The following is a 22,783-nucleotide window of genomic DNA, read 5'->3' as shown; positions in this document are numbered from 1 at the left end:
CACCGTCAGACTTTTGTAAGAGTTTTTGAATGCGTCTATTCCCTATGGTGTCCTGAGTGGACACAGTGAGTTTTAGCTCATTTGGATGAAGTATGCGAGGCATTGAAAAGTTTTTGCTAGGCAGGGTCACAAATCGCAAAAATTAACAGAAATTTCAAAATGCTGGACTTCCTGTTGGGTTTGGAGGGGGGGTCCAAGAGACTTTTTGTGCATCTTGGGGTGATACACATGTGTGCCATTTTCGGACCCTACTCAAACAGGCCAGGGGGCAGGCAGAAAAACCTATGAAAACACAACATTTTGTGTAGCCAGTAGGTGGCGCTCTGTCAAAGCCTCAATATTGTTGTATAGATGTGTTTAGGGTCAGACTCTGATCATACATGTGACATTTCGTACAGATCGGACAGAAAACGAAGAAGTTATAGAGACTTTCTGTGTCCTCAGAAATGGTCAAACTTTGAGGCCACGCCCCGGCCACACCGTCAGACTTTTGTAAGAGTTTTGGAATGCGTCTATTCCCTATGGTGTCCTGAGTGGACACGGCGAATTTCAGCTCAATCCGTTGAAGTATGCGAGGCGTGAAAAGTTTGGCAGCAGGGTCACACATCGCCAAAAATGGCCACAAACCTTCAAATGGCGGACTTCCTGTTGGGTTTGGAGGGGGGGTCCAAGAGACTTTTTTGTGCGTCTTGAGGTGATACATATGTGTGCCAATTTTCATAATCCTGTGTCAAACCGGCCAGAGGGGCTACGCGTTGGGGGCGCTATAGAGCCATTTTCTATGTGCATTTCAAAAGTCAGCAAATTTCAAAATTTTTAGGGCGAATGAATTTTTCTACCAAGTTTGGTGAGTTTTTGGGCATGTTAAGGCCCCAAAAATGCGATCTAGGGGGGGGAAAGAAAAAAAAAAAAAAAAAAAATTAAAGCTGCAAGCAGCATTGCGGGCCCTCGCGCACCTTGCGATCCGCGGGGTCATCGCAGTCTTCTCTCCTATGCTCTCGTCTCCTATACTCTCCTGTGCTATGCTCTCCTCCTCTCATTTCCACAGATATACAACAAACACATGTTTACAACCAACTTTCCTGCTACCAGTAGGTGGCGCTATGACCGTATCATCCTATTAGCATATATATCTGTTTAGACTCGGGCTCCATGGCAGTACTGTAAGATTTTGTCCACATTGCATAAAGTATATGGGTAGTACTGCATAAAACACAGCGAGTTCCTTTGTAATGGCGAATGGTCAACTTTGAGGCCACGCCCCCACCACACGGTAATACTTTTGAAAGAGTTTTGGAATGCGTCTATTCCCTATGGTGTCCTGAGTGGACACAGTGAATTTCAGCTCAATTGCATGAAGTATGTGAGGCGTGAAAAGTTTTGAAGCAGGGTCACAAATAGGCAAAAAATGGCCACAAAAGTCAAAATGGTGGACTTCCTGTTGGGTTTGGAGGGGGGGTCCAAGAGACTTTTTTGTGCGTCTTGGGGTGATACACATGTGTGCTAATTCTCATGATCCTGTGTCAAACTGGCCAGCGGGGCTACGCATTAGGGCAATAAATACAGTGAGTTCCTTTGTAATGGCGAATGGTCAACTTTGAGGCCACGCCCCCGCCACACCGTCAGACTTTTGTAAGAGTTTTTGAATGCGTCTATTCCCTATGGTGTCCTGAGTGGACACAGTGAGTTTTAGCTCATTTGGATGAAGTATGCGAGGCGTGAAAAGTTTTGTAGGAGGGTCACAAATCGCCAAAAATTAACAGAAATTTCAAAATTGCGGACTTCCTGTTGGGTTTGGAGGGGGGGTCCAAGAGACTTTTTTGTGCATCTTGGGGTGATACACATGTGTACCAATTTTCATGACCCTACTCAAAACAGGCCAGGGGGGCAGGCAGAAAAACCTATGAAAACACAACATTTTGTGTAGCCAGTAGGTGGCGCTCTGTCAAAGCCTCAATATTGTTGTATAGATGTGTTTAGGGTCAGACTCTGATCATACATGTGACATTTCGTACAGATCGGACAGAAAACGAAGAAGTTATAGAGACTTTCTGTGTCCTCAGAAATGGTCAAACTTTGAGGCCACGCCCCGGCCACACCGTCAGACTTTTGTAAGAGTTTTGGAATGCGTCTATTCCCTATGGTGTCCTGAGTGGACACGGCGAATTTCAGCTCAATCCGTTGAAGTATGCGAGGCGTGAAAAGTTTGGCAGCAGGGTCACACATCGCCAAAAATGGCCACAAACCTTCAAATGGCGGACTTCCTGTTGGGTTTGGAGGGGGGGTCCAAGAGACTTTTTTGTGCGTCTTGAGGTGATACATATGTGTGCCAATTTTCATAATCCTGTGTCAAACCGGCCAGAGGGGCTACGCGTTGGGGGCGCTATAGAGCCATTTTTATATGTGCATTTCAAAAGTCAGCAAATTTCAAAATTTTTCGGGCGAATGAATTTTTCTACCAAGTTTGGTGAGTTTTTGGGCATGTTAAGGCCTCCAAAAATGCGATCTCGGAGGGGGAAAAAAAAAAAAAAAAAAAAAAAAAAAAAAAAAAAAAAAAAAAAAATAATAATCCTAAGGGTTTCAATAGGGCTCTTGCACCATTCGGTGCTCGGGCCCTAATTAAAGCTGCAAGCAGCATTGCGGGCCCTCGCGCACCTTGCGATCCGCGGGGTCATCGCAGTCTTCTCTCCTATGCTCGCGTCTCCTATACTCTCCTGTGCTATGCTCTCCTCCTCTCATTTCCACAGATATACAACAAACACATGTTTACAACCAAACTTTCCTGCTACCAGTAGGTGGCGCTATGACCGTATCATCGTATTAGCATATATATCTGTTTAGACTCGGCTCCATGGCAGTACTGTAAGATTTTGTCCACATTGCATAAAGTATATGGGTAGTACTGCATAAAACACAGCGAGTTCCTTTGTAATGGCGAATGGTCAACTTTGAGGCCACTCCCCCGCCACACGGTAATACTTTTGAAAGAGTTTTGGAATGCGTCTATTCCCTATGGTGTCCTGAGTGGACACAGTGAATTTCAGCTCAATTGCATGAAGTATGTGAGGCGTGAAAAGTTTTGAAGCAGGGTCACAAATAGGCAAAAAATGGCCACAAAAGTCAAAATGGTGGACTTCCTGTTGGGTTTGGAGGGGGGGTCCAAGAGAGTTTTTTGTGCGTCTTGGGGTGATACACATGTGTGCTAATTCTCATGATCCTGTGTCAAACTGGCCAGCGGGGCTACGCATTAGGGCAATAAATACAGTGAGTTCCTTTGTAATGGCGAATGGTCAAGTTTGAGGCCACGCCCCCACCACACCGTAAGACTTTTGTAAGAGTTTTTGAATGCGTCTATTCCCTATGGTGTCCTGAGTGGACACAGTGAGTTTTAGCTCATTTGGAGGAAGTATGCGAGGCGTGAAAAGTTTTGTAGGAGGGTCACAAATCGCCAAAAATTAACAGAAATTTCAAAATTGCGGACTTCCTGTTGGGTTTGGAGGGGGGGTCCAAGAGACTTTTTTGTGCATCTTGGGGTGATACACATGTGTACCAATTTTCATGACCCTACTCAAAACAGGCCAGGGGGGCAGGCAGAAAAACCTATGAAAACACAACATTTTGTGTAGCCAGTAGGTGGCGCTCTGTCAAAGCCTCAATATTGTTGTATAGATGTGTTTAGGGTCAGACTCTGATCATACATGTGACATTTCGTACAGATCGGACAGAAAACGAAGAAGTTATAGAGACTTTCTGTGTCCTCAGAAATGGTCAAACTTTGAGGCCACGCCCCGGCCACACCGTAAGACTTTTGTAAGAGTTTTGGAATGCGTCTATTCCCTATGGTGTCCTGAGTGGACACGGCGAATTTCAGCTCAATCCGTTGAAGTATGCGAGGCGTGAAAAGTTTGGCAGCAGGGTCACACATCGCCAAAAATGGCCACAAACCTTCAAATGGCGGACTTCCTGTTGGGTTTGGAGGGGGGGTCCAAGAGACTTTTTTGTGCGTCTTGAGGTGATACATATGTGTGCCAATTTTCATAATCCTGTGTCAAACCGGCCAGAGGGGCTACGCGTTGGGGGCGCTATAGAGCCATTTTTATATGTGCATTTCAAAAGTCAGCAAATTTCAAAATTTTTCGGGCGAATGAATTTTTCTACCAAGTTTGGTGAGTTTTTGGGCATGTTAAGGCCTCCAAAAATGCGATCTCGGAGGGGGAAAAAAAAAAAAAAAAAAAAAAAAAAAAAAAATAATAATCCTAAGGGTTTCAATAGGGCTCTTGCACCATTCGGTGCTCGGGCCCTAAAAAATAATAATCCTAAGGGTTTCAATAGGGCTCTTGCACCATTCGGTGCTCGGGCCCTAATAATAATCCTAAGGGTTTCAATAGGGCTCTTGCACCATTCGGTGCTCGGGCCCTAAATAATAAAGCTGCAAGCAGCATTGCGGGCCCTCGCGCACCTGGCGATCCGCGGGGTCATCGCAGTCTTCTCTCCTATGCTCTCGTCTCTTATACTCTCCTGTCCTATGCTCTCCTCCTCTCATTTCCACAGATATACAACAAACACATGTTTACAACCAAACTTTCCTGCTACCAGTAGGTGGCGCTATGACCGTATCATCCTATTAGCATATATATCTGTTCAGACCCGGGTCCATAGCAGTACTGTAAGATTTTGTCCACATTGCATAAAGTATATGGGTAGTACTGCATAAAACACAGCGAGTTCCTTTGTAATGGCGAATGGTCAACTTTGAGGCCACTCCCCTGCCACACGGTAATACTTTTGAAAGAGTTTTGGAATGCGTCTATTCCCTATGGTGTCCTGAGTGGACACAGTGAATTTCAGCTCAATTGCATGAAGTTTGCGATGCGTGAAAAGTTTTGAAGCAGGGTCAGAAATAGGCAAAAAATGGCCACAAAAGTCAAAATGGCAGACTTCCTGTTGGGTTTGGAGGGGGGGTCCAAGAGACTTTTTTGTGCGTCTTGGGGTGATACACATGTGTGCCAATTTTCATTATCCTGTGTCAAACCGGCCAGAGGGGCTTCACGTTGGGGGCGCTATAGAGCTATTTTCCTATGTGCGTTTCAAAAGTCAGCAAATTTCAAAATTTTTCGGGCGAATGAATTTTTCTACCAAGTTTGGTGAGTTTTTGGGCATGTTAAGGCCCCCAAAAATGCGATCTAAGGGGGGGAAGGAAAAATAATTAAAGCTGCAAGCAGCATTGCGGGCCCTCGCGCACCTTGCGATCCGCGGGGTCATCGCAGTCTTCTCTCTTATGCTCTTGTCTCCTATACTCTCCTGTGCTATGCTCTCCTCCTCTCATTTCCACAGATATACAACAAACACATGTTTACAACCAAACTTTCCTGCTACCAGTAGGTGGCGCTATGACCGTATCATCCTATTAGCATATATATCTGTTTAGACTCGGCTCCATGGCAGTACTGTAAGATTTTGTCCACATTGCATAAAGTATATGGGTAGTACTGCATAAAACACAGCGAGTTCCTTTGTAATGGCGAACGGTCAACTTTGAGGCCACTCCCCCGCCACACGGTAATACTTTTGAAAGAGGTTTGGAATGCGTCTATTCCCTATGGTGTCCTGAGTAGACACAGTGAATTTCAGCTCAATTGCATGAAGTATGTGAGGCGTGAAAAGTTTTGAAGCAGGGTCAAAAATAGGCAAAAAATTGCCACAAAAGTCAAAATGGCGGACTTCCTGTTGGGTTTGGAGGCGGGGTCCAAGAGACTTTTTTGTGCGTCTTGGGGTGATACACATGTGTGCTAATTTTCATGAACCTGTGTCAAACTGGCCAGCGGGGCTACGCATTAGGGCAAAAAATACAGGGAGTTCCTTTGTAATGGCGAACGGTCAACTTTGAGGCCACGCCCCCACCACACCGTACGACTTTTGTAAGAGTTTTGGAATGCGTCTATTCCCTGTGGTGTCCTGAGTGGACACAGTGAATTTCAGCTCAATTGCATGAAGTATGTGAGGCGTGAAAAGTTTTGAAGCAGGGTCAAAAATAGGCAAAAAATGGCCACAAAAGTCAAAATGGCGGACTTCCTGTTGGGTTTGGAGGGGGGGTCCAAGAGACTTTTTTGTGCGTCTTGGGGTGATACACATGTGTGCTAATTCTCATGATCCTGTGTCAAACTGGCCAGCGGGGCTACGCATTAGGGCAATAAATACAGTGAGTTCCTTTGTAATGGCGAATGGTCAACTTTGAGGCCACGCCCCCGCCACACCGTCAGACTTTTGTAAGAGTTTTTGAATGCGTCTATTCCCTATGGTGTCCTGAGTGGACACAGTGAGTTTTAGCTCATTTGGATGAAGTATGCGAGGCATGAAAAGTTTTGTAGGAGGGTCACAAATCGCCAAAAATTAACAGAAATTTCAAAATTGCGGACTTCCTGTTGGGTTTGGAGGGGGGGTCCAAGAGACTTTTTTGTGCATCTTGGGGTGATACACATGTGTACCAATTTTCATGCCCCTACTCAAAACAGGCCAGGGGGGCAGGCAGAAAAACCTATGAAAACACAACATTTTGTGTAGCCAGTAGGTGGCGCTCTGTCAAAGCCTCAATATTGTTGTATAGATGTGTTTAGGGTCAGACTCTGATCATACATGTGACATTTCGTACAGATCGGACAGAAAACGAAGAAGTTATAGAGACTTTCTGTGTCCTCAGAAATGGTCAAACTTTGAGGCCACGCCCCGGCCACACCGTCAGACTTTTGTAAGAGTTTTGGAATGCGTCTATTCCCTATGGTGTCCTGAGTGGACACGGCGAATTTCAGCTCAATCCGTTGAAGTATGCGAGGCGTGAAAAGTTTGGCAGCAGGGTCACACATCGCCAAAAATGGCCACAAACCTTCAAATGGCGGACTTCCTGTTGGGTTTGGAGGGGGGGTCCAAGAGACTTTTTTGTGCGTCTTGAGGTGATACATATGTGTGCCAATTTTCATAATCCTGTGTCAAACCGGCCAGAGGGGCTACGCGTTGGGGGCGCTATAGAGCCATTTTTATATGTGCATTTCAAAAGTCAGCAAATTTCAAAATTTTTCGGGCAAATGAATTTTTCTACCAAGTTTGGTGAGTTTTTGGGCATGTTAAGGCCTCCAAAAATGCGATCTCGGAGGGGGAAAAAAAAAAAAAAAAAAAAAAAAAAAAAAAAAAAAAAAAAAAATTAATAATCCTAAGGGTTTCAATAGGGCTCTTGCACCATTCGGTGCTCGGGCCCTAATTAAAGCTGCAAGCAGCATTGCGGGCCCTCGCGCGCCTTGCGATCCGCGGGGCCATCGCAGTCTTCTCTCCCATGCTCTCGTCTCCTATACTCTCCTGTCCTATGCTCTCCTCCTCTCATTTCCACAGATATACAACGAACACGTTTACAACCAAACTTTCCTGCTACCAGTAGGTGGCGCTATGACCGAATCATCCTATTAGCATATATATCTGTTCAGACCCGGGTCCATAGCAGTACTGTAAGATTTTGTCCACATTGCATAAAGTATATGGGTAGTACTGCATAAAACACAGCGAGTTCCTTTGTAATGGCGAATGGTCAACTTTGAGGCCACTCCCCTGCCACACGGTAATACTTTTGAAAGAGTTTTGGAATGCGTCTATTCCCTATGGTGTCCTGAGTGGACACAGTGAATTTCAGCTCAATTGCATGAAGTTTGCGATGCGTGAAAAGTTTTGAAGCAGGGTCAGAAATAGGCAAAAAATGGCCACAAAAGTCAAAATGGCAGACTTCCTGTTGGGTTTGGAGGGGGGGTCCAAGAGACTTTTTTGTGCGTCTTGGGGTGATACACATGTGTGCTAATTTTCATGAACCTGTGTCAAACTGGCCAGCGGGGCTACACATTAGGGCAAAAAATATAGGGAGTTCCTTTGTAATGGCGAATGGTCAACTTTGAGGCCAAGCCCCCACCACACCGTAAGACTTTTGTAAGAGTTTTGGAATGCGTCTATTCCCTGTGGTGTCCTGAGTGGACACAGTGAATTTCAGCTCAATTGCATGAAGTATGTGAGGCGTGAAAAGTTTTGAAGCAGGGTCAAAAATAGGCAAAAAATGGCCACAAAAGTCAAAATGGCGGACTTCCTGTTGGGTTTGGAGGGGGGGTCCAAGAGACTTTTTTGTGCGTCTTGGGGTGATACACATGTGTGCCAATTCTCATGATCCTGTGTCAAACTGGCCAGCGGGGCTACGCATTAGGGCAATAAATACAGTGAGTTCCTTTGTAATGGCGAATGGTCAACTTTGAGGCCACGCCCCCGCCACACCGTCAGACTTTTGTAAGAGTTTTTGAATGCGTCTATTCCCTATGGTGTCCTGAGTGGACACAGTGAGTTTTAGCTCATTTGGATGAAGTATGCGAGGCGTGAAACGTTTTGTAGGAGGGTCACAAATCGCCAAAAATTAACAGAAATTTCATAATTGCGGACTTCCTGTTGGGTTTGGAGGGGGGGTCCAAGAGACTTTTTTGTGCATCTTGGGGTGATACAGATGTGTACCAATTTTCATGACCCTACTCAAAACAGGCCAGGGGGGCAGGCAGAAAAACCTATGAAAACACAACATTTTGTGTAGCCAGTAGGTGGCGCTCTGTCAAAGCCTCAATATTGTTGTATAGATGTGTTTAGGGTCAGACTCTGATCATACATGTGACATTTCGTACAGATCGGACAGAAAACGAAGAAGTTATAGAGACTTTCTGTGTCCTCAGAAATGGTCAAACTTTGAGGCCACGCCCCGGCCACACCGTCAGACTTTTGTAAGAGTTTTGGAATGCGTCTATTCCCTATGGTGTCCTGAGTGGACACGGCGAATTTCAGCTCAATCCGTTGAAGTATGCGAGGCGTGAAAAGTTTGGCAGCAGGGTCACACATCGCCAAAAATGGCCACAAACCTTCAAATGGCGGACTTCCTGTTGGGTTTGGAGGGGGGGTCCAAGAGACTTTTTTGTGCGTCTTGAGGTGATACATATGTGTGCCAATTTTCATAATCCTGTGTCAAACCGGCCAGAGGGGCTACGCGTTGGGGGCGCTATAGAGCCATTTTTATATGTGCATTTCAAAAGTCAGCAAATTTCAAAATTTTTCGGGCGAATGAATTTTTCTACCAAGTTTGGTGAGTTTTTGGGCATGTTAAGGCCTCCAAAAATGCGATCTCGGAGGGGGAAAAAAAAAAAAAAAAAAAAAAAAAAAAAAAAAAAAAAATAATCCTAAGGGTTTCAATAGGGCTCTTGCACCATTCGGTGCTCGGGCCCTAAAAAAATAATAATCCTAAGGGTTTCAATAGGGCTCTTGCACCATTCGGTGCTCGGGCCCTAAATAATAATCCTAAGGGTTTCAATAGGGCTCTTGCACCATTCGGTGCTCGGGCCCTAAAAAAAAAAAAAAAAAATAATAATCCTAAGGGTTTCAATAGGGCTCTTGCACCATTCGGTGCTCGGGCCCTAATAATCCTAAGGGTTTCAATAGGGCTCTTGCACCATTCGGTGCTCGGGCCCTAATAATCCTAAGGGTTTCAATAGGGCTCTTGCACCATTCGGTGCTCGGGCCCTAATTAAAGCTGCAAGCAGCATTGCGGGCCCTCGCGCACCTGGCGATCCGCGGGGTCATCGCAGTCTTCTCTCCTATGCTCTCGTCTCTTATACTCTCCTGTCCTATGCTCTCCTCCTCTCATTTCCACAGATATACAACAAACACATGTTTACAACCAAACTTTCCTGCTACCAGTAGGTGGCGCTATGACCGTATCATCCTATTAGCATATATATCTGTTCAGACTCGGGTCCATAGCAGTACTGTAAGATTTTGTCCACATTGCATGAAGTATATGGGTAGTATTACATAGAATAGAGCAAGTTCCTTTGTAATGGCGAATGGTCAAATTTGAGGCCACGCCCCCACCACACGGTAATACTTTTGAAAGAGTTTTGGAATGCGTCTATTCCCTATGGTGTCCTGAGTGGACACAGTGATTTTCAGCTCAATTGCATGAAGTATGTGAGGCGTGAAAAGTTTTGAAGCAGGGTCACAAATAGGCAAAAAATGGCCACAAAAGTCAAAATGGCGGACTTCCTGTTGGGTTTGGAGCGGGGGTCCAAGAGACTTTTTTGTGCGTCTTGGGGTGATACACATGTGTGCTAATTTTCATGATCCTGTGTCAAACTGGCCAGCGGGGCTACGTATTAGGGCAAAAAATACAGGGAGTTCTTTTGTAATGGCGAATGGTCAACTTTGAGGCCACACCCCCACCACACCGTAATACTTTTGTAAGAGTTTTGGAATGCGTCTATTCTGTATCGTGTCCTGAGTGGACACAGTGATTTTCAGCTTGATTGGATGAAGTATGCGAGGCGTGAAAAGTTTTGTAGCAGGGTCACAAATCGCCAAACATTAATAGACATTTCAAAATGGCGGACTTCCTGTTGGGTTTGGAGGGGGGGTCCAAGAGACTTTTTTGTGCGTCTTGGGGTGATAAACATGTGTGCCAATTTTCGTGACCCTACTCAAAACAGGCCACAGGGGCAGGCAGAAAAACCTATGAAAACACAACATTTTGTTTAGCCAGTAGGTGGCGCTCTGTCAAAGCCTCAATATTGTTGTATAGATGTGTTTAGGGTCAGACTCTGATCATACATGTGACATTTCGTACAGATCGGACAGAAAACGAAGAAGTTATAGAGACTTTCTGTGTCCTCAGAAATGGTCAAACTTTGAGGCCACGCCCCGGCCACACCGTCAGACTTTTGTAAGAGTTTTGGAATGCGTCTATTGCCTATGGTGTCCTGAGTGGACACGGCGAATTTCAGCTCAATCCGATGAAGTATGCGAGGCGTGAAAAGTTTGGCAGCAGGGTCACACATCGCCAAAAATGGCCACAAACCTTCAAATGGCGGACTTCCTGTTGGGTTTGGAGGGGGGGTCCAAGAGACTTTTTTGTGCGTCTTGAGGTGATACATATGTGTGCCAATTTTCATAATCCTGTGTCAAACTGGCCAGAGGGGCTACACGTTGGGGGCGCTATAGAGTCATTTTTCTATGTGCGTTTCAAAAGTCAGCAAATTTCAAAATTTTTCGGGCGAAAGAATTTTTCTACCAAGTTTGGTGAGTTTTTGGGCATGTTAAGGCCCCCAAAAATGCGATCTAAGGGGGGGAAGGAAAAATAATAATCCTAAGGGTTTCAATAGGGCTCTTGCACCATTCGGTGCTCGGGCCCTAATAATAATCCTAAGGGTTTCAATAGGGCTCTTGCACCATTCGGTGCTCGGGCCCTAATAATCCTAAGGGTTTCAATAGGGCTCTTGCACCATTCGGTGCTCGGGCCCTAATAAAATAATTAAAGCTGCAAGCAGCATTGCGGGCCCTCGCGCACCTTGCGATCCGTGGGGTCATCGCAGTCTTCTCTCCTATGCTCGCGTCTCCTATACTCTCCTGTGCTATGCTCTCCTCCTCTCATTTCCACAGATATACAACAAACACATGTTTACAACCAAACTTTCCTGCTACCAGTAGGTGGCGCTATGACCGTATCATCCTATTAGCATATATATCTGTTTAGACTCGGCTCCATGGCAGTACTGTAAGATTTTGTCCACATTGCATAAAGTATATGGGTAGTACTGCATAAAACACAGCGAGTTCCTTTGTAATGGCGAATGGTCAACTTTGAGGCCACTCCCCGCCACACGGTAATACTTTTGAAAGAGTTTTGGAATGCATCTATTCCCTATGGTGTCCTGAGTGGACACAGTGAATTTCAGCTCAATTGCATGAAGTATGTGAGGCGTGAAAAGTTTTGAAGCAGGGTCACAAATAGGCAAAAAATGGCCACAAAAGTCAAAATGGTGGACTTCCTGTTGGGTTTGGAGGGGGGGTCCAAGAGAGTTTTTTGTGCGTCTTGGGGTGATACACATGTGTGCTAATTCTCATGATCCTGTGTCAAACTGGCCAGCGGGGCTACGCATTAGGGCAATAAATACAGTGAGTTCCTTTGTAATGGCGAATGGTCAAGTTTGAGGCCACGCCCCCGCCACACCGTCAGACTTTTGTAAGAGTTTTTGAATGCGTCTATTCCCTATGGTGTCCTGAGTGGACACAGTGAGTTTTAGCTCATTTGGAGGAAGTATGCGAGGCGTGAAAAGTTTTGTAGGAGGGTCACAAATCGCCAAAAATTAACAGAAATTTCAAAATTGCGGACTTCCTGTTGGGTTTGGAGGGGGGGTCCAAGAGACTTTTTTGTGCATCTTGGGGTGATACACATGTGTACCAATTTTCATGACCCTACTCAAAACAGGCCAGGGGGGCAGGCAGAAAAACCTATGAAAACACAACATTTTGTGTAGCCAGTAGGTGGCGCTCTGTCAAAGCCTCAATATTGTTGTATAGATGTGTTTAGGGTCAGACTCTGATCATACATGTGACATTTCGTACAGATCGGACAGAAAACGAAGAAGTTATAGAGACTTTCTGTGTCCTCAGAAATGGTCAAACTTTGAGGCCACGCCCCGGCCACACCGTAAGACTTTTGTAAGAGTTTTGGAATGCGTCTATTCCCTATGGTGTCCTGAGTGGACACGGCGAATTTCAGCTCAATCCGTTGAAGTATGCGAGGCGTGAAAAGTTTGGCAGCAGGGTCACACATCGCCAAAAATGGCCACAAACCTTCAAATGGCGGACTTCCTGTTGGGTTTGGAGGGGGGGTCCAAGAGACTTTTTTGTGCGTCTTGAGGTGATACATATGTGTGCCAATTTTCATAATCCTGTGTCAAACCGGCCAGAGGGGCTACGCGTTGGGGGCGCTATAGAGCCATTTTTATATGTGCATTTCAAAAGTCAGCAAATTTCAAAATTTTTCGGGCGAATGAATTTTTCTACCAAGTTTGGTGAGTTTTTGGGCATGTTAAGGCCTCCAAAAATGCGATCTCGGAGGGGGGAAAAAAAAAAAAAAAAAAAAAAAAAATAATAATCCTAAGGGTTTCAATAGGGCTCTTGCACCATTCGGTGCTCGGGCCCTAATAATCCTAAGGGTTTCAATAGGGCTCTTGCACCATTCGGTGCTCGGGCCCTAATAATAATCCTAAGGGTTTCAATAGGGCTCTTGCACCATTCGGTGCTCGGGCCCTAAAAATAATAATCCTAAGGGTTTCAATAGGGCTCTTGCACCATTCGGTGCTCGGGCCCTAATAATCCTAAGGGTTTCAATAGGGCTCTTGCACCATTCGGTGCTCGGGCCCTAATAATCCTAAGGGTTTCAATAGGGCTCTTGCACCATTCGGTGCTCGGGCCCTAATAATAATCCTAAGGGTTTCAATAGGGCTCTTGCACCATTCGGTGCTCGGGCCCTAATAATAATCCTAAGGGTTTCAATAGGGCTCTTGCACCATTCGGTGCTCGGGCCCTAATAATAAACGTAAGGGTTTCAATAGGGCTCTTGCACCATTCGGTGCTTGGGCCCTAATTCTGGGTAGTGTCCCTTTAGTGAAATATGGAAACAAAACCCCAGGTGGATACTAGATACACTGGACAGATTCTTGATCTATACCACAATCTGTAAAATTCTATGCTCTTAACTGGTTTGTCACCAAAAATTAACACATATAATCCTCCTTGCCAATGAACAAACAGAACTCTACACAACTCTAATGGAGGAGATTACACAGTGTAGTACTAGTACTATATAGTACACGCAGTGTAGTTTAACACATTCACATCAACCATATTCAGAAACGTCTTTTGCTCATGTTGGCCCACCAAAGAAATATAAATTAAAGCTGCAAGCAGTGATGACAGGCCCTCGCAGGCCTTGCGGTCTGCGGGACCAGCAGCCGCCGCCTCCCCTGTCGTCCCACGACCTCTCTCCCAGCTGTACCGGCACGAGCTGTGGTCTGCAGGGCAGAAGAGTAAAGTAAAACACACGTACAAAAGAGAGGTCCTCCGGCCAGTAGGTGGCGCAGTGACTGTAGCAGATCAGCATGTCAATCTGTGCAGCGTCCGATGTTCAGCATGACTGTAAAGTTTCATCCACATAGGATGAAGTATGTGGGAGATACAGCCAAAAATACATGTATGTCCTGTGAGTTGGCGAAGGGTCAACTTTGTGGCGGTGCCACGGCCAGACCGTGTGACGAAGCGCTGCGGTTTTGATAACTTTTGGTCCCTAATGCCTTAAGAGTAACCAGACCAAGTTTCAGGTGGATTGGAAAAATCCTGTAGGAGGAGTTCGTAAAAGTGCGGGGAGTGAAAATTGCAAAATGGCGCAGGTTTTTTCGAAATGGCGGACTTCCTGTGCGTTTTAGAGTATACATCCAAGAGACTTTTTTTCTTGTGTAGAGGTGATACATATGCATACCAATTTCCGTGTCTGTAGGTCAAACGGGGAAGCAGATCTCATTCCAGGGGGCGCTGCAGAGCGAGAGGCGATGAGGTGATATAAAAAGGTGTACAGGGGCTGATGTCATGATAGAGTAAGAGGCAGGTAGGATGAACAAATCAAGAAACACAGCAGCTTTCTGTATGGTGGCGAAGGGTCACCTTTGTGGCGATGCCCCGGCCACACGGTGTAACATCGTGCTGCGTTTTTGATAACTTTTGCTCAGCCATGTCTTCAGAACCAGGTGACAAAATCTCAGGTCCGTCAGAATATTTCCCTAGGAGGAGTTTGTTCAAATACGAGGTGTGGAACATGGATAATCAGGCTGAACACAATTCAGGCCGCCAGTAGGTGGCGCTATAAGAGTTTGTTGTCATTAGCATATCAATCTGTTCAGAATGACAGGCTCAGCATGCCTGATTTTTCTCATCCACATTGGATGAAGCATGTGGGAGATACAGCCACAAATACATGTATTTCCTGTGCGTTGGCGAAGGGTCAACTTTGTGGTGGCACCACAGCTAGACCGTATGACGAAGTGCTGCTTTTTTGATAACTTTTGGTCCCTGACCCCTGAAGGGTGAGCGCACCAATTTTCAGCCGTATCAAGCAAGACCCCTAAGAGGAGTTCACGAAAGTGTGGGGTGAGCAAATTGGAACTTGGCGTGGTTTTTCCAAGATGGCCGACGCCCTGTAGGGGGTGGAATTTTTTTTCCAAAGCCATGTTTCCTGGTATGAGGCGATATATCAGCATACCAATTTTCATTGCTGTAGCTGTTACGCTGAATATTTTGAAAATCTAGGGGGCGCTGCAGAGCCATTTTGCAAGTCGCAGTCCTTGCGACAGTTTCAGATCGCCATTTTTCGCGAGCTGGGGCAGTCTGCCAATTTTAGTGAGTTTTCGAGCACGTTCAGGGGGTCAAAATTGCGCCCAATGACGCGGAAGAAAAATATGGAACAATAATAAACGCTTGCATTACAATAGGGCTCTCGCACCATTCGGTGCTCGGGCCCTAATAAAAAGCCGGCAAAGCAAAATAAACAAACCTCCCCATTGCAGGCCTGATTGGAGTGGATGCTGGGTGTGAGTTACCTCAAATCCGCTCAGATACAGTCACCTTAAGTCCATGCCAAAACCAGCCAAAAGGAAAAAACATCCAGATTCAGTCCAGGAATGCCGGAAAAAAACCCATCTGTGTCCGAGGACTGACGACAAAAAGATGTTTCGGGTCTCCCGCGGAGGCGGAGGAACCACCGTGTTTTTCCAGGTAACACGAGGCACTATCTGGTGAAGCGTGTCTTGGCGATGTGTCGCTAGCAGGTTGCTCACTAGCGGTTAAGCATCATACATCAAAGCTAGTTCAATAAACGGACTTAACTGACACCGCAGTCCAACGCAGACTGGCAATATAACACACAGATTACGTATGCATGAATGCACAATTCTGTTTAGATTAGGGTTGTAGTCAGTTAACTACAACAAAACAAAACAATATAGCAGGCCTAGCGTTAGACTAGCCCTCTTCTCTCCTCTCCTCCCCTTGACCTCTCAAACCACATGCAACACCAACACCCGCCCACTTAGCCAATCGCATACCTAGGAAACTGATGTCCACCTGGGCAGACCAATTACCACAGGAATAAAAACACACACAGTTAGGTTGTCGAACCTCAAGTCACAATGATCACATTTTTTAAAGAATCATGAATGTTAGACACTACAGGATGAAATCACTGTAAAATAACACACAGAGAGCCATGTTCCTCTGAGGATGGGAGAACATGTACCAGAGGCTCCTGATGTGTGTCTTTAAACAACGCCTGAAATCAGCTCCACATTTACACAAACAACCAGCTGAACAGACCCACACACTTGTAAGAAACCACTGCAGGACGCTACCATCACTGACATGGACGCCCTGCCTGTGCTGCATGAACTCACTGTCCACAGCTACATGTACAGTGCGGCTGACATGCTTCATTGTAACTCCTGCATGGACACACTTCCTGGCTCTGACTTGCTCAGCTGTGAGGTTTTTGTGAAATGTTTTCCGCTGACGTTGGCTGATCTTTAATTCCAGTGTGCCGACAGAAAAGCGCAGAAGAAGAAGAAAGTGTGAGCTCAGACTCTCTGGGGTATATTTATCTTTCATCTCCTCTCAGTGAACCTGCTGTGTCTCTTTAAATAAAAGGAGGTCTTTTTCCTGCAGCTGAGTGTGTGTGTGTGTGAGCTGCAGCTGTGCAGTGTATTTATCTCTCTGTCATTGATATTCACAGCCTGCTCTGGATCAATGAGCCCTGACACTCTGCCTATTATTTCATTTCTGGTGTCTAAAAGGCGAAGCTGCTAAATTGTTTTCCATTCGGATTTGGCTGAGTCGTCACAAAGTGGATGGGGTTGGGGTGGGGGGAGGAGGGTGGAGGAAGAGGAGGCAGAACTGAACTAAGTTATGTCCAGTCCTGTTAACGGCTAACAACTTAGCAACTAATCAGCAGCCAGAGCAGGAAGTGGAAGTGGACAGGAAGTGACACACCATCAGAAGGAACACCTCACAAAGAGAAGAAAACTCTGATGAGGCACAAACATCAACAATGAATAGACAAGAATTTCAGATTCAGAAAACAGAGACCTGTCCTCACTTCTCATCACCCCCACCATGCACACTCACCACTTCACCTAATCACCCTCCTCCTCCCAATCTTCTTCTCTCCTCTAATTGTGTGTTATCCCCAAAAATCTCGCCAGCCTCTGAGTGTCTTTTCCAAATGAAGCAGGAGTCAGAGCCTCTTTTCTGCCTGGCTGCTCCGGGAGGTGGCTTCATTACAGAGCCCATTAAAAATAATCACTGTGTGCAGCTAATGCATTCATTTAATTAGCAACATTAACAGCGTGTCATCCCGCAGAGACAGAGGAAGAAAAGACAGACAGGAAAGAAACTGGAGGAGCAGGAAGACTCTACAAACGGCTTTGGACCCAATGGAACGTTAGAATGTGGATCAATAAGAGCAGCGTGATGTCTCCAAGGCACTGTCCACACTGGAGAAAGTCAATCCAGCTAGAGTAGGACATTTGTGTTCAGACCTGAGCCAGATGTAAGCCAATCAGGCTAGATCCACCTCCGAGAGGTGGTTTGAAATCAGTCCGGATATATCCAGAGTCAGCCCGAATCCCACTCTCATTTCCCCAGTGTGAACGGGGTACAATCTTTTCCAAGATTACAAGATTAATTCATAGTGATGGAGCGAGTGAAGGATTTTCTGCCTGTCCTCTCAGATCCTTGTGGATCCTGTCATCAGGTTTTATGTGGATACATATACATCTTTCAAGATTTTCTTTCTCTATGTCAGTGTCTATCAGTCTGTGTCTGTCTGTATGTGTCAATGACTCAGTGTCTCTCTATATGTTTGGTTCGGGGCGTGTGTTCTGTTCAGTTTGGGACATGCGCATCAAGTAATACAGGGAGGCGTTTTTACCACAGCATGGAGACGAGCATGTTGCCAACTTGGAGTCTCTCTCGCTGCATTTGGCAGCTTTTCAAACCTTTTTTTTTTCAAAAGCAACTAGTGACTTTTGGAGACTAACGTGAAATCATTCTGCAATCAGGCTACTGTCCTCGACAAGCAGCGACCATGAGCTCCTCCCCCGCATCAACGCATTTACAAGCGGTCAGTCTCACTGTAGCTTCACGCAGCAGTTTCAGCTGCAGGCAGAGCAGAGAGACCCACACCACTCTGCGTCCAATCGTGCGCAAAGCTGCCGAAGGTCCCGTCATGGCTTACAGAGCGGAATGTAAATAGAATATTTCATTGGCAAAAATAAAATTAAAAAAAATAAAAGACGGACATCAGTAACTTTAGCTTAGTCTAGTCATAGAGTTCAGTCTATCCAACCAACATGTAATGAGCAACGGTGGACAAAGCAACACACGTTCTCTGTCCGACGGTGTGTGTCTGTGTGTACGCACATCGGGCCTCTGTGTGCAGACAGCAGCGCAGAGAGAAATGACATGCTGCTGTGCAAATAAGATAAATACCATGAGCTGTTCAGTTTGTTTAATAAAAGAACAAGGTGTAGACCTGTTCTATAGGAAAGGTTCTCTTAAATGGCTTCTGTTATGATCTGGTGCTAGAAATTAAAAAGAAATGAAATTGACTTAACCTGATATAATGATATGGGAAACACTGAACTGATTCTTAAATATGGTGAATGTTGGATAATTAGGATATAGTGTATATTTTATGCTCATCTGGTATTTCCAGAGTGTTAAAAGTAGAAAATACCTCAACAATGTCAACCGAACCGAACCGAAAACCGTGACCTTAGAACCGTGATACGAACCGAACCATGGATTTAGTGAACCGTTCCACCTCTACTATATGTCAGTCTCTGTCTGTCTGTCTCAGGTAATCGGTCTCGAGCAGCATCAGGAGGTCATGTGACTAAATAATACATGTGTTCTGCAGCTGAGCTGAAACAAGAGAAACGTCTCACACACACACTGTCTGTCTGTCTCAGTGTCTCTGTGTCTGTCTGTGTCAGTGTATCTGCATCTGTCTGTGTTAGTGTCTGTCTGTTTTATGTCTGTGTCAATGTCTCTCTTTGTGTCACTGTTTGTGTCAGTCTGTCTGTCTCAGTGTCTGTCTGTCTGTGTCAGTCTGTCTCAGTGTATCTGTCTGTATGTCAGTGTATCTCTGTCTGTCTGTCTCAGTGTCTGTCTGTACTATTTCTCTTTGTATGTGCCAGTGTCAATCTGTCTATCTGTCTCAGGTTAATTGGGTCTCGAGCAGCATCAGGAGGTCATGTGACTAAATAATACATGTGTGGTAGCGCTGTTCTGCAGGCATCATTGAGCTGAAACAAGAGAAATGTCTCACACACACACACCAGAATGTCAACATGTGTCTGCAGCCAGTGACCAACAAACTACTTGATGACCTGATCCCAATCAGCTGAGGGCAAAACATGTCCTCAGGTTCACAGTGTAGGTTTGAACAGACACTTTTTGTCCTGCAACAAGCTTCTAGAATCGAGCGCTTACGGACTCAGACTGTGATAAGTCTTCCTCCCACAGAGTGTCTCTGTCTGTCTCTCAGTTTGTAGAAAACCAAAGACACCAACAGTTCAATGGGACCACTCTAAGCCCCGCCCATAATGGGACCATTCCAGAAGCCCTGCCCCACACACACAGGCACAAACACACAGAGGTCAGCATCACTCACCCAAGCGTCGTCATGGTGACGATGGTGTACCAGAAGGCGGCCGGGATGCTGGTGAACTTGCTGCCGGATCCCTTTTCGGCGTAAAACATGACGGTGGCGAAGATGATGATGGCCATGGTGAGGGAGAAGAGCAGGAAGCCGAGCTCGGAGGCGCAGCTCTTCAGCGTGTAGCCCAGGATGCGAAGTCCCGCAGAGTGCCGCGAGAATTTGAAAATCCGAAACACCCGGAAGACGCGCAGCGTGGTGAAGGCCCCGCTCAGGTCCTCATTCTCCGTCATGACGAGGCCGATGTAGTACGGCATGATGGCCACCACGTCGATGATGCTCATGACACTTTTGACAAAGTTGTAGCGGCTCGGCGCGGCCAGCAGGCGCAGCAGGTACTCCACCGTGAAGATCATGACGCACGCAGTGTCCAGGCAGAAGAAGGCCAGCGCGTACCGCTCACCGCACGACATGTCCTTGATGCGGTTCAGCGCGGCGCCACACGGGATTGTCTCCACCACATTGGCGAGCACCGAGACCGCGATGAAAAAGCCGGTAACGTAGTAAAAGACCAGCGCCATGGTGGAGGTGTGCGGGTTCTCAAAGGCCCGCCACACGGACTCGCGGAAGCTCATGTCCGCGGACACCGCCTCATTGTTCTGGTCCATCTCCACATCGTCCTGGATGCGCTCCTGGTTCTCCCGCCGCCGGTCCTTATACTCCTCATAGCAGCAGTCCCCGATAATCTCCGGGATGATGCCGAAGAACGCCAGCTCCTCGTCGTACGCGGAGATGCACTCCTGCCGCGGGTAGTGCAGCTTCCCGGTGCGGTAGAAGTTGAGGATGTGGCGGAAGATGTCCGGGTCGCGGTCGAAGAAGTACTCGTTTTTCTCCTCGTGGAAGAAGAAGTCCCGCTCTGAGCTGCCCAGCAGGGTGTCCGGGTACCGCTCCAGCGTGTCCCGCCACGTTTGGAACTTTGTGCCACTCACGTTCAGTACGATAAGCCCATCCTTCCCGCGCTGCTTTGCCTTCGGGGGCACCGGCATGGGCGCGGTGGCCACCGGCATCCACCCGATGGCCGCCGCGCGGGCGAACGGCAGCCAGGCTGCCACTCCTGCTGCCATGGTGGAGCTCTGCGGGTGGAGGAGGTTCAGCGATCAGCGGAGCAACGGGGGGACATCCGGGAAGAGAGGACACTCGGCCGGCCAAATGGGAACAGCGAGCCCGGTTCTCCAGAGAAAAGTGGGGTTTACGCAAAGAAAGTCCGAAAAGACATCCAGATACGGTCAGTCCGTCCTCATCGGAGCTCCGTCCGTCTGTTCGGACGCGGAAACGGAGAGAAGGAGCAAACCAACAAACTCTCCTCCGCCGAACAGCAACTTCACCTGCTCGTGAAACCAGCAAACCCAGACTTTTCCTGCACAGAGCAACAAGTCCGGCAGCGTTCAGGACAACCCCATGCTCCACAGGCGGACACGGGACCGCCGGACCGACGCAGGCATGCTCTGTTCCGGGTCTCCTCGCTGGAGTCCTCCGGGGCTGATTCCGCGGGGAGACGGAGATCAGATTAAACGGCCGCCGCCGTGAGGAAAAGTGAGCCGAGTCGAACCGGGGAGGACTGACGGGATGTTTTTGCTGAAACGAGAAGCAGCCACATCGGCGCGTTCTCCGGTCACACAGGTGCTGCTGAGAGGAGCGGAAACCCGCGTTACTCTCTCTCTCTCTCTCTCTCACTCCCTCTCTCTGATGGGGGCGTGTCGGTGGAGAAACTCCGCGGAGCAGTGGAGGCTCCGCTGCACAAAGCTCTGTGTGTGTGTGAGATTCTTTCCTTAATAAACTTACATAAAACTATTTTTACATATTTAAAGTAAGGCAAACATACATTGAAGAAGCCCTCAGAATACTAAATGTATAATATTGATCGACATTGATCAGATTAAAACACAATGTTTGGCGTCAGTGTGTGGTCAGATCAAACTGTCTGCCAGGACTCTTTCGGTCCGCCTGACTTTTACTTCCAGCTACCAGAAGCCGACGTCCTCACCATCTGTCAGGGAGGCTGTGGTTGTCATAGTTACTGGCCTGCAGCTACAGAAACCAAACCCACATCTGGACTAACAGCTCCACTGAGGCCTCCATCCCCAGAGATCAACTTAATCCTCCTGGACTCACCTCTGACATCACTGTGTGATGGGAGGAGCAGTGTGTGTTTCTGTCTTTTTCTTAGACGACGTATTTTAAGAGTTTTTGAGGAACCTCTCAGTAGCCTCCATCTTTGTTTCCTCTGTTGTATCTCCTCCTGTTTTATGCTGATCAGCCTGGTCCAATAATGAGCCGCTGTTCTGAAGTTCCTCTGAGAACTGATGAGTTTGATGTCATCAGTTTTCATTTCATTGTCCTCTGAGCCATACCTCAGTTAGACAGGAAACTCCTTTTAGGAAGCAGGTAAACACACGCTCAGAGGCTACCTGTGAATCTAGGTGTCTGTCAGTCTGAGTCTCACCTACTCTGCCTGCACACTTCCTGTTTGTGTGGAGAGGGGGCGGGCTCTCTGTGAAGCAGTTTGAGACCGTTCTGATTGTAAAAAGTGAAATACTAACAAAACTGAATTGAACCTAAGTGTATCTGTGTGTGCACGTGCGTGCTCAGTGAGCTCATTGATAAACCTATAGAGTTGGATTATTCTTCCTCTGAGATCAGATGCAGCCTGTGATCGACAGGAGGGATCAAAGGTCGCAGCATCTTACACAATGAGATCATCATCATCAGTGCTTGGATAACTCTTAAAGGAGCGTCTGGTCCTGATGCTAAAGGTCCTTCCAATCAGGAGAAATGAAGTTTCAACATTATGCAGTTCCACCACTGTCCACCAGAGGCTGTCCCTCCCTGTAGAACTCCATCTTTAAATGTGTACTTTACAGCGTTTATTCATAAGATCCCTTTATGACAGATGTACAGGGAGAATTTCTGGTGTGATGATGTCAGGACAATCTGGTATAATCCGGGGTGTGACTGTTCAAGTATCAGACGCTGACCATGCATCTGCATGTGAGGACAGGCGGCGGTGAGGCTGAGAGACAGGCAGCTCTGACAGACTGAGCTTTAAGCAGTGATTCATGGGGGTTCAGCTTGTTGGATCAGAGGACCTGACCACGCTCTAAGGAAGGACCTCCCTCATCTGGA

The 22,783-nt window shown here is 46.8% G+C and overlaps 1 protein-coding gene across 1 annotated transcript in view; it reads right to left on the bottom strand.

Annotated features, from left to right (window-relative positions):
- The window catches only part of LOC114426772 (potassium voltage-gated channel subfamily D member 2-like), a 117,219-nt gene extending 95,926 nt beyond the window's left edge, over positions 1-21,293 (bottom strand). The window contains exon 1 of the mRNA XM_028394396.1: positions 19,616-21,293. Coding sequence (XP_028250197.1) covers positions 19,616-20,724 — 1,109 coding nt within the window. The 5' untranslated portion in view covers positions 20,725-21,293. The remainder of the gene's footprint in view (positions 1-19,615) is intronic.
- Positions 21,294-22,783: the final 1,490 nt, after the last annotated feature.

Source organism: Parambassis ranga, chromosome 2, assembly GCF_900634625.1.
Source record: "Parambassis ranga chromosome 2, fParRan2.1, whole genome shotgun sequence".
In the NCBI taxonomy this organism is placed as follows: domain Eukaryota; kingdom Metazoa; phylum Chordata; class Actinopteri; family Ambassidae; genus Parambassis; species Parambassis ranga.
The sequence above is the reverse complement of the archived record's forward strand: the minus strand, read 5'-3'. Positions and strand labels throughout refer to the sequence as shown.